At 46.1% G+C, this 13,033-nt stretch overlaps 1 protein-coding gene across 3 annotated transcripts in view; it reads right to left on the bottom strand.

Moving 5' to 3' along the window:
• The window catches only part of MTOR (mechanistic target of rapamycin kinase), a 123,954-nt gene that overhangs the window by 65,810 nt on the left and 45,111 nt on the right, over positions 1-13,033 (bottom strand). For all 3 annotated transcript variants that reach the window (XM_036065210.2, XM_036065220.2, XM_036065236.2), the window contains exons 26-28: positions 10,072-10,214; positions 7,524-7,686; positions 7,247-7,392 (exon numbers count right to left, since the gene is read on the bottom strand). In XM_036065210.2, coding sequence (XP_035921103.1) covers positions 7,247-7,392; positions 7,524-7,686; positions 10,072-10,214 — 452 coding nt within the window. The remainder of the gene's footprint in view (positions 1-7,246; positions 7,393-7,523; positions 7,687-10,071; positions 10,215-13,033) is intronic.

The following is a 13,033-nucleotide window of genomic DNA, read 5'->3' as shown; positions in this document are numbered from 1 at the left end:
AATAAAAAGAACCATTCCCTTGACCCAGTCAGTGTGAGGTAAGCCATTATTCTTATTCAGTGTTTCCTATTGTACCTACAGTCCTTGGATTGCTGGGAACCTATTTAACCTTAAAAACAAGAACTCAGGGATTTTCAAAGGAATAGAGTGAGCAGAGAAGTGCACTGAAGCAGGGCATCCCACAGGACAGGCATTCACACAGAAACTTCCTGAAGCAGGCGGGGAGTCTGAGATGGCCAGAAGCCAGCACAATACTGCCTGGAAAGGGAGGATAAAAAGATCAGGGGGTTAAGAGGAGAGGTAGAAGAGCGTAAACGCCTCTGGCAGAAGTAGCTAATAATTCTCTCTCTCTCTCTCTCATCTCCTCTAACCCCACAACTAAAAAACACCTAAAGCTCTAGGCACCAGAGGTTACAATAAACAATTGGGACTGCCTCAAACTAAAAAGTTTCTGCACAGCAAACAATCAATATACTGAAAAAGCAACCTACAGAATGGGAGAAAAGATTTGCTATCTATAACCCCTCATAAGGAGTTAATATTCAAAATATATAAAGGATTCATACAACTCAATATAAAGATTTTTTTTTTTTTTTTTTTTTTTATTTATTTATTTGACAGAGAGAGACACAGTGAGAGAGGGAACACAAGCAGGGGGAGTGGGAGAGGGAGAAGCAGGCTTCCCGCCGAACAGGGAGCCTGACGCGGGGCTCGATCCCAGGACCCTGAGATCATGACCTGAGCCGAAGGCAGACGCTTAACGACTGAGCCACCCAGGCGCCCCCATACAACTCAATATAAAAAAAAAAAAGTCCAATTAAAAAAAATGGGCAAAGGACCCAAACAGACATTTTTCCAAAAAAGACATTCTTGGAACCCATTCTTGTGTAGGGCTTGTGTATTTATTATGATGGTTTTCCTGCAGATTGCAGTACAGTTGAGGGAGAAGAGGTTTTTTCCTGTTTTTGTTTTTTTTCCACAAAAGCAAGACTGCAGATACACAAGAAGAGGCTGGACTCGGGCCAGAGCAGAGGAATCCCTAGTCAGCAGGGCTGAAATGCGGCGGTGCCTGCTCTGGCCTGGGGCACGAGCTCCTGTGTGTGCAAACCGTGAGGGCCGTGAGTGGCCTCGGAGCGCTGCTCTCCTCTCAAGCCGCTCTACGACATCTCCGAGGGGGATAGAGCCAAACACACACCTACACCTTCCAGGCAGGGCCGGGAAGGGTCACAGAAAGAGAGGCTAGTCAAGGCCAGCTGGGGACTCAGGAAGAGACGCATGGCCCAGGACCACATGAAATACATGTGCATGAAATGTGCTCAGCATCACTCATCATCAGGAAAATGCGAATCAAAACCCCCAATGAGATTATCTTCTCACACCTGGTACAATGGCTGCTATCAAAAAGGCAAGAGGCAGCGAGTGTTGGCGAGGATGTGGAGAATAGGGAACCCTTATCATTGTTGGTGGGAATGTAGATGGGTACAGCCGCTATGGAAAAGTCTGGTGATTCTTCAAAAAAATTAGAAATAAAATTCCCATATGATCCAGCAATTCCACTTCCGGGTATATACCCAAACAAAAAGGAATCAGTATGTTGAAGAGATATCCGCACTCCCGTGTTCATTACATCATTATTCACAATAGCCAAGACATGGAAACAACCTAAGTGTCCAGTGACAGATGAATGGATAAAGAAAATGTCACACACACAAAAAGGAACATTATTTAGCCATAAAAAAGAAGGAAATGCTGCAATTTGTGACGACATGGACAAATCTGAAGGCATTACACTAAGTGAAATAAGAGAGAAAAAGAAAAATACTCTATGGTATCACTTACATGTGGAATCTTAAAAAAAAAACCCAAACAACCACCCGATTTCATAGAAACAGAATAAAACCATGGTTGCCAGGGGATACGGAGAGATAGGGAAATGGGGAGGCAGAGGCTGAAGGGCACACACTCTCAGTTGTAAGAGGAGCAAGTTCTGAGGATCTAATATACATCGCAGTGACTATAGTTAGAAGACAGTGTCATGTATTTGAAAGTTGCTGAGAGTAGGTCTTAAGCGTTCTCACCACACACACACAGTTAACAATGTGAGGTGATGGATGTGTTAATGATCTTGAGCTTGATAGTCATTCCATAATGTGTATGAAGGCACCATGCTGTACATTTTAAATATACACAATTGTATTTGTTAATTATTCCTCAATAAAATTGGGGGGGGGCAAGGCATCTAAACTTTACTAATCAAAACCTATAGCTGCTGAAATTTACTCATATTTTTACATTTACACAATTGAGTAAACAGAGAATAAACTTTCCGAGACAATGTTAATGTTGAGGAAAAAAATGTTACCATAAACCCCATCCCCCAAAACTGAGCTTCTAAGTCGGCATCTGTGGCTCCCTTTACCCTTCTAGGAAAACTTGTTAGAGGGAGCAGCCGAGGGAAAGGGGAGAGCAGTTGTTAAAGAACAGGACACCCCCAGCCACGTAAGCTATAGTGTGCAGATTCTGAGCAGAACCAGTACTTCTCAAGCACCTCTTCTGGTGCAGCTGCAGTTGGGCACCGAGGACTCAGAGATGACCTCGGCACAATCTCTGACCTTAAAGAGGACAGAACCACCAGGAACCAAAGGAGAGCTCAGTGTCACCCCTGAAAGTAAAGAACGTTTTGTTTCATCCTCTACGACGTGAGAGAATAAGGTATGAGAGCTGCATGTCCACCTCGTAAGCACTGGCCCCCGTTTTTAATTTTCTTTCTGCTGACCTCAATCAGAACATTTTTCAAAAATGGGATTACTTGTCAGGGGCTGAGCAATGAAAGCACCCAGCTTTGATGAGACCGTTTCTTATACTTAAGGTGAGAAAGAAAGAAAAGCAAGTACAATGGACCGAATGTGTGTGTCCCCCTCAAATTCCTACACTGAGGCCAATTCCCAATTTGACAGTATTTGGAAGCGGGGCCTTTGGGAGGTGATTTGGGTCATGAGGGTGGAGTGGCTCACGGATGGAATTGGGGCCCTGATGAAAGACACCCCAGAGAGCTGTGCTCTGCTTTCTACCATGTGAGGACTCAGGGAGAGGGTGGTAGCGTGGCAACCTGGAAGAGGGTGCTCACCAGCACCCAACTGTTCTGGTCCCTGACCATGGACTTTCCAGCCCCCAGAACTGTGAGAAATGAATGCTGAAGCCCCCTGGTCCATGGTATTTTGTTAGAGCAGTCCAAACGGACTAACACAGGGTACTGAGATGTGGGGTGGCTCTGGAACAGGGTGACGGGCAGAGGCTGGGAGAGTTCTGAGGTGCGCACTCGAGAATGCCCAGAGTGCCGCGAATGGACTCTCATAGGCACGTGCTGGTGAGAGCTCAGAAAGAAAAAGAGAGCTAGGGAGAGAGCTTCTGTCTTCTGAGGGAACAGCTATGTAATCATGAACAGAACGGTAGCAGGAATATGGACGGTAAAGGCCATTCTGATGAGTTCTCAGACAGAAATGAGGAATGGTTAGCGGATAATAGAGAAATGGCAACTCTCATTATAAAGTGGCAGACAATCTGAATTGTGTTCGTGTTCCAGTGTTTCATGGAAGGTAGAACTTGCGAGCAGTGACTCTGGGTATTAGCTGAGGAGACTGCTAAGCAAAGTGCTGAGGGGTGGCTTGGTTCCTCCTGACTGCTTAGAGTAAAATGAGAGAAGAGAGAAACAACATGAATGTGGATTAAGCAAAAAGGAGCCAGAACTTAAAGATCTGGGAAATTTTCAGCCAACCCATACTGTAAGAAATGGGCATGTGTGTTTGGAAGAGAACACGGAGGGTATGGCCACATGAGGCTTTGCTAAAGGGATTAGTGTGGTGTGAACCACGGACCACATCAGCTGCTCCAGCAGGAAAACCACAAAACAAAATAAAAGGAAAGAGACAGGAAGGAATGAAGGAAGACTATCAAACATCTTGGGTTTTACAGGACAGAACTACAGAGCTATTTGGCTGTGAACATGCAATATTCTTCAAGATGAGAAAAGAATGATCCCAAGGTGGTCCAGAGATCATCATGGCTACCTGCTTGTTTTCAAAAAGGAGGACAACTGCCCTGCTTTTAACAGGCCTGGTGGACTCTTCCCCAGTGGGTCCAGAAGGCAGACCGTCCCCCAGAGGGCTTGGAGGGCAGAGGATCCAGCCAAAACGGATTACTCCCAAGCCTGGAGATCTCATGAATTTTGCCCTGCTTGGTTTTGGACTTGCTTGGGATCTGTCACCCTTTCCTTCTTCCCCATTTCTTTTAGAATGGGGGTGTCTCTCCTGTTACTGCTGGGGCAGTGTATTCTGGAAGCATGTAACTTGTTTGTTTTCACAGGTTCGCAGCTGGAGACAAATTTTGCCTCAGGATGAATTATACCTAGGGTCTCATCCCTATCCCTGACTTAGATGATGTTTACATGAGACTTTAGAGCTGATCCTGGAATGGGTTAAGACTTCAGGGCGGTTGTGATGGAATGAATGTATTTTGCATTTGAGAAGGACATGCATTTTGGGGGGCCAGGGGAGGAATGCTGTGGACTGGATGTTTATATCCCCCAGAATTCCTATGTTGAAGCCTAATCCCCAAGTGATAGTATTTGGAAGTGGGATCTTTGGGAGGTGATTAGGCCACGACGGTAGAGGCCTCATGAATGGGATCAGAGCCCTCATTAACAAGAGCCCAAAGAGCTTGTTCTCTGCTTACCATCACCTGAATACACAGATAGAAGTTGTCCACTGGGCAACCTGTAAGAGGGTGCTCACCACAACTCAACCATGCCTGCACCCTGACCATGGACTTCCCAGCTTCTAGAACTGTGAGAAGTGTTTGTTGTATAAGCCCCCCAGGTTATGGTAATTTGTTACAGTAGCCTGAATGGTCTAAGTCAGCAGGCCACCAGCCCTTACCCTAATGCCACAAGCTAACCAAGTAAAAGCCAGGTGTGTGTGTATGCATGTGTATGTAATTGCTTAAGAAGCAATTACACTTACTGATATATATAAGCTTTGAGGAGATGCGAGTAGTTTATACTGTTTCAGTGTTAGTCTGGTTTGGGAATTACATGTGTCCTGGAGCAGACAGGTAAAAACGTCAATAGGTAGGGAGGGAATGAGACAGATTGATCCAGTAGCAAGAGAACAGAACTGTCAGCATAGCACAGCTTTTTAAAACAAAAACCAAAAGTAAGAAATAGCTTTGCAAAGACGTTTTTGTGAACCTGATTATTTAACCTGATTATTTCAAAGAGAATTTGAGGCAGTTGACTCAAATGTATAAACCAGAATAAACTTTAAGAAAGTGGACAGTGAAGGGAAAGCAAGAGTAGGAAAGACAAAATAGAGCTGGAAGGGGGGAGGGCAGCAGACAAAAAAGGTCAGGGGGCTGTAGTCCATTAGAAGTGGGCCAGGACTGAGCTGTGAGCTTCAGAGTGGCCACTGTGAGGAAGGGAGCTCAATCTATCACCAAAGAGCAACGCCTTCAACATGGGACCCAAGTGGTAATTCAGGGACATACGACCCCCCCATGGTGACCCCTGGGGAGGAGTTTCCACGAGGCCCATGCAGAGGACTGGGGTAGTACTGAGCACACATTCTCTAAGAGCAGCTTTGTCTAAGGCTGTTTCTTAAAACTTTCTGCAGTGACAATGATGGCAGGACATTGCCATGGTGCTTAGGAAAAGCAGTTTCACAAAAGCAGGTGGGAAAAGCCGCAAATGGAGAAAGAACACAATGGGAAGATGGGAAGACAAGTGAAGTGGGCAGAACTGCAAGGCGAGCTCAATCAGGCTGGGACAGAACCACACGGCTCAGAGCCCTGGCTTTGCCTGGGAGCACAGGTTTCTACTGGTTTGTGCTTAAAGTCAAGATCAATCTGCAGGGAATTCTGAGGACGTATTTTCAGCTATATTGGCTTAAGAGGTGAATGGCCTTCTTGAACATTTTTCCAGGGCTCTGACTGTATCTTCCTATTGCAAATCTGTATACACATTAATGCTTCTGTGATTGTCTCAAATATGGAGGAAACCCTGGGGTGGGACAAGGGGGCTTTCAGAGAGGTGTCAAACCGAAAAAGGTCAGCAAGGAAATTAACATGCAAAACTAGTTATATGACACTGAAGTGATTATATTCCTCTGCCAGATGTTCTGTCAATGATCAAGCAAGATGGTGTTACCTAAGCCAGGGACGCGAGGAAGAGATGCGGGCTTTCACATCGGCTGCACCTAATTAGACACGGAAGCCGACTCCACAGGATGGCATGTTCATGACTGTTGGTATGTGGCATTTTAGAAATCAACAGTCTCCAAGCTTACTTTATTTGGACAAAAACATGATTCTATTTCTATCTTCTTGGTCACTTTTTAAAGTGTTTAAAGGAACACTTCTTAGCATTTACTCAAAAGCAGAGCTGGCAGAGAAGCTGGCTATTTGATGACTCTCTCAAATGGAAGAAGCGCCACACACAGCAGACTCTTTCAGCCACAAAGGAGGTACTTATTAGCTGGGTGATTTTCCCCTCAACTATCTGTAGTGAAATAATCAACCATGTTAGCATTTACATGAAGATAATTAGATCCCAGAGTTAATATTCTCTGATAGTCAGTAGGGGAAGCAAACAGTTCTCTGGGAGCTGGAGCTAACATTTGAGGCTGCTTCTAATTTCATAACAGCAGAAAATTGATTAAACAACCTATTTTTTCCATACCCAGAAGACTCAGAATCATCTTAGGAGAGGAGAGAACACAGCCAAAGCCAGGGAAAAGATCACTGAATCTCAGACTTCGCTCTGCCAGCTACACTCGCAGAACTCCAGAGGAGGACGACTCAGGCAATAAAACCCCAGTGGCCTCTGAGGCACCGCAACCAGTACGTCCTGCTCTGACCCGAGAGCGCGATCGAACCCGGGCGTTAACATCTATCGCTCCCAGGCCGCTGCTGCCTCAGAACAGCTTCGGGGCTGATGCCACCGGGACAAGCCAGCACAGGTGGGAAAACAACGGGAGCCCGTGTGCTGAGGGTCAACAGAAATGCCAATTACGGCTCCAAGAGTGGGGAAGAGCCATCTGCAACCGCATCTCATTTAAACGTGTTGGCCTGGACCCGACGGCAGATTTCACAGAGCAGACGTCTCCACGTGACTCCAGTGATTTGGCAGCAGGCAGTGGGGGGGAGAGAGGTCATTTCAGATGAAGGCAGCAATTAAAAAGGGTTTAGAGCCTACCTGATGAGAGACTCTAGGATGGCGGGGGTGGGACCTTTCTGGAACTCCAGTTCTTTGTAGTGTAGTGCTTTGGCGTATGCTCGGCACTTGGCAGCCCTCTCACCCAGCAGGACAATGCCATTGTCATCTCTCAATGGCAGGGGGCCCTAGGGCAGAGCAGAACCCACAGCATAGGAAAACAGCGGCCGGGCATGAACGGGAGTAGGCTGCCTGGGTGCTTCTCCCCTCCCACCTGTTTCCTGTCAGGCACCAGCTGGACAACGGGGCAAAGTCTCACCTTGTCACTGTGTTCCATGAATTCAGCCAAGTTTAAGAGGGTCTGCGTGACTTCGGCGATGTCCTGCGAGGTGAGGGCCAACTCGATGCTTCTGATGAGTTCATCCTGCTGGTCTTCATTCAGTTCAGACCAGCAGGACACAAATGCGGCATTAAAAAGATCCCTGAAGGCAGAGAGCAGTGGGAAAAGATGTTGGCAATGCTCTCGTGCCTCCACCTGGTGCCACAGAGTCACTTATCAATCTACTCCTGGCATCAATGATTTTGCTCATACAGACCAGTGCTGTCCAACAGAACTTGCTGGAAATGGTCTATCTTTCCTATCCAATACGGTAGCCACTGAGTACTTGAACTGTGCTAAGTGTGACCGAGGAATGGAATTTTAAGTTTTATTTAATTGTAATTACCTTAATGCAACCCCGCGTGGCTAGTGATTACTGATTTTACAGCTCAGGTATAGACACTGTGCGACACGGGAAGCCGTGTGAGGGCGTGGGGGGGGAAAGAAGAGCAGAGCTAAATAACCTGTCTCCACAGGCAGATCTCTTGGCAGTTTTTCCATCTTTTCTCTTCACGGGAGGGATGAACAGAAAGGGGACTTCTAACACAGAAGCCGGCATGAACAGATTCAGAATAGAATAATCTTCAAAGGATTCTTGGGATGCTTCTCAGGCGAGATTGGAAGAGGCAAAGGCAGTGCCCGTGACTGCTTTTCAAAATACAACCAGAACCCCTAGTTGAATGGTCTTAAACACAACAACCCAACTTAAGAAACTAGAAGCATTAGAAGATAGAAACCCAATCCATAAATTCTCAAAAGGTCCTCCAAGCCAATGTAACTGCTGGAGACCTGGAACCAGAGGTGCCATTTCTAAGATTACTACAACTATTTTAAATCATTAAAGCATCACATGGACTGGCATATTTGCTGTGCCCGATATCTGAACTTTAATCCCATCCCCTCTTTTTTGGTGAATGTTGGGGGAAGGGGGTTGGAAACTATAAGATACGCTTATAATGTATGGGTTGAGCATTTGATGCCTCTACACATACTTTCTATTACATATGAAAAAGGTTAACTCAGACCAATGTATATAATTTTGGAATCTGCTGAAAACACAAAATTTGAAATGTAAAGGATAACATGAAGACCAAGAGAAGTCCTGTGTAAATTAAAAAATACACTTTCTGACCTACATCCAAGGCCACACCGGATCCCAAACGAGCACACTTGGCACCACGGGGATAAACACATAGGTGTATGTCTATCACAAGTCTCTTTTGGATGACATTGTGCTCAGGAGTGACTTGGAGCAGAAGAGAGGTACACTACGTCACCTGAGCATATGAAATCTGCACACTGTGGAGTCGGGGGAATCCTAGGAACTATTTTTAAAGCATAAAAAAAATACCATTTTATGCCTCATTATAAATAATAATCATCCATTGTAGACAAATTTGGAAAACGGGAAAAAGAATAACAAAGAAAATAACTACTCCTTAGACCTTCCAACTTAATCACTGCTCTATTACTTTCTAGTCTTTTTCCATGCAGATGTGTTTTTAACAGTTGAAATCACACAATTCCATAGTTTTGTATCCCATTTCATTCATTTACATTATACTGTAAACCTTCTATATGCAAAGATTATAAATCAAATCTTCAAAGGCTTCTTAAGATTTATTATTTAAAACAGTATTATTTTATGGCAAATTCTATTTCCTGGAGATGGCTGCAACAATATCTCCTGTTCCACATGCTCTTCTAGAATCTTCCTATCACGAGATGGCATCCATATCACCTTCCCTTGAATCTGAGTGGGTTTCTGTGACTGCCTTGAACAACAGAGTGTGGGAGAAGTGATACTGTGTGACTTCCAAGGCCAGCTCATACAAATTCCATATACTTCTGCCTCGTTCCCTTGGGGACGTTCACTCTTGAAAACCTGCCAGTATTCTGTGAGGAAGCCCAAGCACCCCACAGAACAACCCACATGGAGAGGAACCAAGGCCCCTAGCCAGGGCAGTTCCCATTTGAAAGCCCCAACCTGCCAGACATGTGAATGAGCCACGCTCAAAGTGGGTCCTCCAGCCCCTAGACAAACACCCCCACTGACACTGACGCAGAGACGAGCTGTCCCCACAGGTCATGTCCAAACTGCAGATTTATGAGCAAAACAAATGACTGTTGTTGTTTAAGACTAGTAAGTTTGGGGGGTATCTGTAATTCAGCAGTAAATAATTAGAGTTCATTATTATTAGAAAGCAGTTATATTAAACCATTACATAGTTCTTTTCAGAGCTATAAATGACTTTGTAATTAAAATTTTGGACCCAAATCTAAGGAAAGGTCTGCTAGCAAGGTTAAGATGGGTGCTTTTCCTATAATATGAGCTTGTTCAACCTGCCTTTTCTTTTTTTTTTTTCCTCCACAGGTTGACAAAATTAAAAATACTAGCCCTTTTTACAATTATCGCCGATAAAGAATTCTTATATATTGTCTTCTCTGTGCTGATCCTCTTGATCCCATCCTGAAGCAGGGGACGTACCTGGCCATCGGGTTGTAGGCCTGAGCCAGGGCCCAGCACGAGCGCAGGGAAGGTGATGAAGAGTCCTTCAGGAGCTCCAGACTCAGCCGCCTCAGCCACTCCAACCAGTCATCTTTGGAGACCCTTCTGGCAGCTCCCCAAGCCTGTAATCCCCCAGGTGACAGTGGAAAACCATCAGCTTTCAGGGCCAACTGTAAGGAGCCCTCGTCTATTTAATGATTATTCTGTCTTTGATTTATAAAAGCATACCTCTCGTGACAAAATTCCCTCAGAACACAAATACAAAAGAATAATACTTAATTAGAAGCCATAAAACAAAAGCAGCAACTTCTGGAATTGAGCATGATATAGAAAAAGACTGTTTAATGACTGAGCCACCCAGGCAACCCTTAAAATACATTCTTAAAAGATTTTTCCAGCAGGACATGTGTACTCCCTAAACTAGGGAAACTGAGCAAGTTAGAGCAGAGGTTCCCCAGGGAAGTGGTCCAGGGAGTGGAAGAGATCCCCGTGTGCTACACCACCTAACTAACCATCAACGACTCAACCCCTCACTTTCCTGGGATAAACTGGAGATCTGCTGTGGCTTCTGATGAGTTACAAATGAGCGATACCATATAAACTACTGTTTTATGTCAGAAACTGAAATAGAGACATTAAGGGACAAACTGAAAAATTATGTGCATGATTCTGACGATACAAGCAGCCAGCAGGAAGAGTGACACTAGTTACTTGACTTTTAAAGTTTGTTCTCTTGAACAAAATGGGAACAGCAAGTCCTTTTCTATGCAGAGGCCTCTGGCTTCCTCCCTACACAAAGGGTCTCCAGATAGCTGCTCTGTAACACACGGCACTTCCAAAGCTGAACATACACAAGGGAGGATCAAGAATGTCTTTTCCCTCCAGCGATGTGAGGCTGAGCCTGGGTAAGGCGGAGACAGTTCAGCAAAGCGGCTAAGAGACTGGGCTCTGCAGTCACGCTACCTTGGTCAAACCCTGGCTCCACCATTTACTCGCTGACTTTGGGCAAATCACTCAACCTTTCAGGGCCTCAACATCCATATCTCTGCAAATTGCCGACAGTAACGACAGCACCTAACTCACAGGGTGAAGGGTAAATGAGTCAATGAGTCAATATACGTAATGTGCTCACATCAGCGCCTGACACATGGAAAGCACTCCACAGACGTTGGCAGTTGTCAGCACTATTACTGTCACCGTTTGAGAAATGGTAGCAAAGAAGTCTCTGGAAACCTTAGCTTCATGGACAACTGCACGATCTATCAAATAGGCTAAGTCCTCCATGTGGCCCTTCCTTGCTGTTCTTTCACTTAAAACCTAACCCACGCTCGCTCCTCTGGGTTCTGTGGTAACTGTCAACACGACCCAGCCGCCTTCCGCCAGCAGCCACAGCTGACCGCCTCCTCCAGTGAGGCCAGCGCAGGCGGACGGAGCGTCAGCTTCTCCACTTAGAAGGTAAGCCCAAATAGCTTCTCCTCAGACGGGAAAGCTGCTGAACATCCTGGCAGGCACTCTGGAGGTATACACGAACGGTTTCTATGTTTTCTGCCCCGTGTAACTCCCCTGCTAGCATAGGCAGTAGAAAGATGACCGAGGTGGCGCGCGGTTACTCGGAAAGCGGGTCCGACCGGTCACTGCACTGACCCCGAGTGACCTGCGCACAAGTATGTGGAGGCACAAATGGGGCTGAGGGTCAGCGCTGGAGATCCTGCTTAGGGTTCCTGGACTGGATCTGTTCTCTCAGGTGAGATACACTAGAGACTCTTTATTTTTTCTGTTTGACAAAGGTCACGCTTCTTTTTCCAAGTCCTGGGTAGAAAGCAAATCTTCCTGGAAGCAACCTAGACTACAGGGGAGTTTCCTAAAATAGTCAGGACACGGCTCTAAGAGGGTGGACAGCTGCCTGGTTAGAAGGACATTCTGAAACCAGGCAGGCGGAAAACATCTGGGTGGAAATGTGTGTCTGGCTTCTCTGCCCGGCTCCTCCCTGAAAGGTGAGGTGCCAGCAGAGTGGCCTCAATGGCGGCCTGGGGATGCCGGGTGCCTGGCGGCCCTCTCCTTCTCCTGGTCTTGGACCAGCGCTGGCACGCTCCATGGAGGGAAAGCAGCATTACCCCTGCCCCAGGGGTCTTTCACCGCTTCCCTCGTAAATCACCCAACCCTTCTCGGTGGCGGCCACTTTACAAAAGCTACCTATGCGGGTGAAGGCTGGCTCAACAGTCAGTGATGAGTCCCGGTGTTCCCCGGCTGTGTGTGAACACACACACACACAGGTCTGTGTTCAAATCTTTATGGGCTTGGCCAAAAGAAGAGAACAAGTTCTGCCCAGTTCTCTACCTTGGTCCACGGCTATTCTTGAAGTGCAGCTGCTGTGGGCCAACCGCTAAGAAAGGAAGACTACCACCGCATGGAACTCCAAACACGGAGCTGCTCACAGTCACCAGGAGCACTGACAATAATGCGAAATGTGGGAAATAAGCAACCTGGTATATTTATTTAAAAGCCAGTGACAGAACTCCGATTATTCCGCTCAGATCTACCAGCGATGCTTTGAAACTACCTGTTTTTAAATGGATGGCTGGTGGCATACGTGGTGGGAAGCTGGTTATATCCCAGGCTTTTGTGTCAGCAGAGAGAACTCAGTACTTATCTGCAAAGATCTAAAAGCTTGCTACTCAAAGTGTGGTCCCTGGACCAGTAGCACGGGCATTACCTAGGACTTGGGTAGAAATGCAGAATGTAGGCCTGACCTCGGACTGCCCCAGTCACAACAAGCATTCTCACCAGCCCCCAGCAGTCACTAAGCCCCATGAGTCTCAGCAGTCTGAGAAGCACTGCTTTCAAGAGCTGGCATCAGTCTCAGTGCTAATTAGGGGACTCACTGGTTTTGTTTCACTCATGTAAAAAATAAGAATGTTATTTGCAACAAAGGATTCTACTA

Source organism: Halichoerus grypus, chromosome 5, assembly GCF_964656455.1.
Source record: "Halichoerus grypus chromosome 5, mHalGry1.hap1.1, whole genome shotgun sequence".
NCBI classification, from domain to species: Eukaryota; Metazoa; Chordata; class Mammalia; order Carnivora; family Phocidae; genus Halichoerus; species Halichoerus grypus.
Note: the sequence above shows the minus strand (reverse complement) of the source record. Positions and strands in the feature narration are given on the sequence as shown.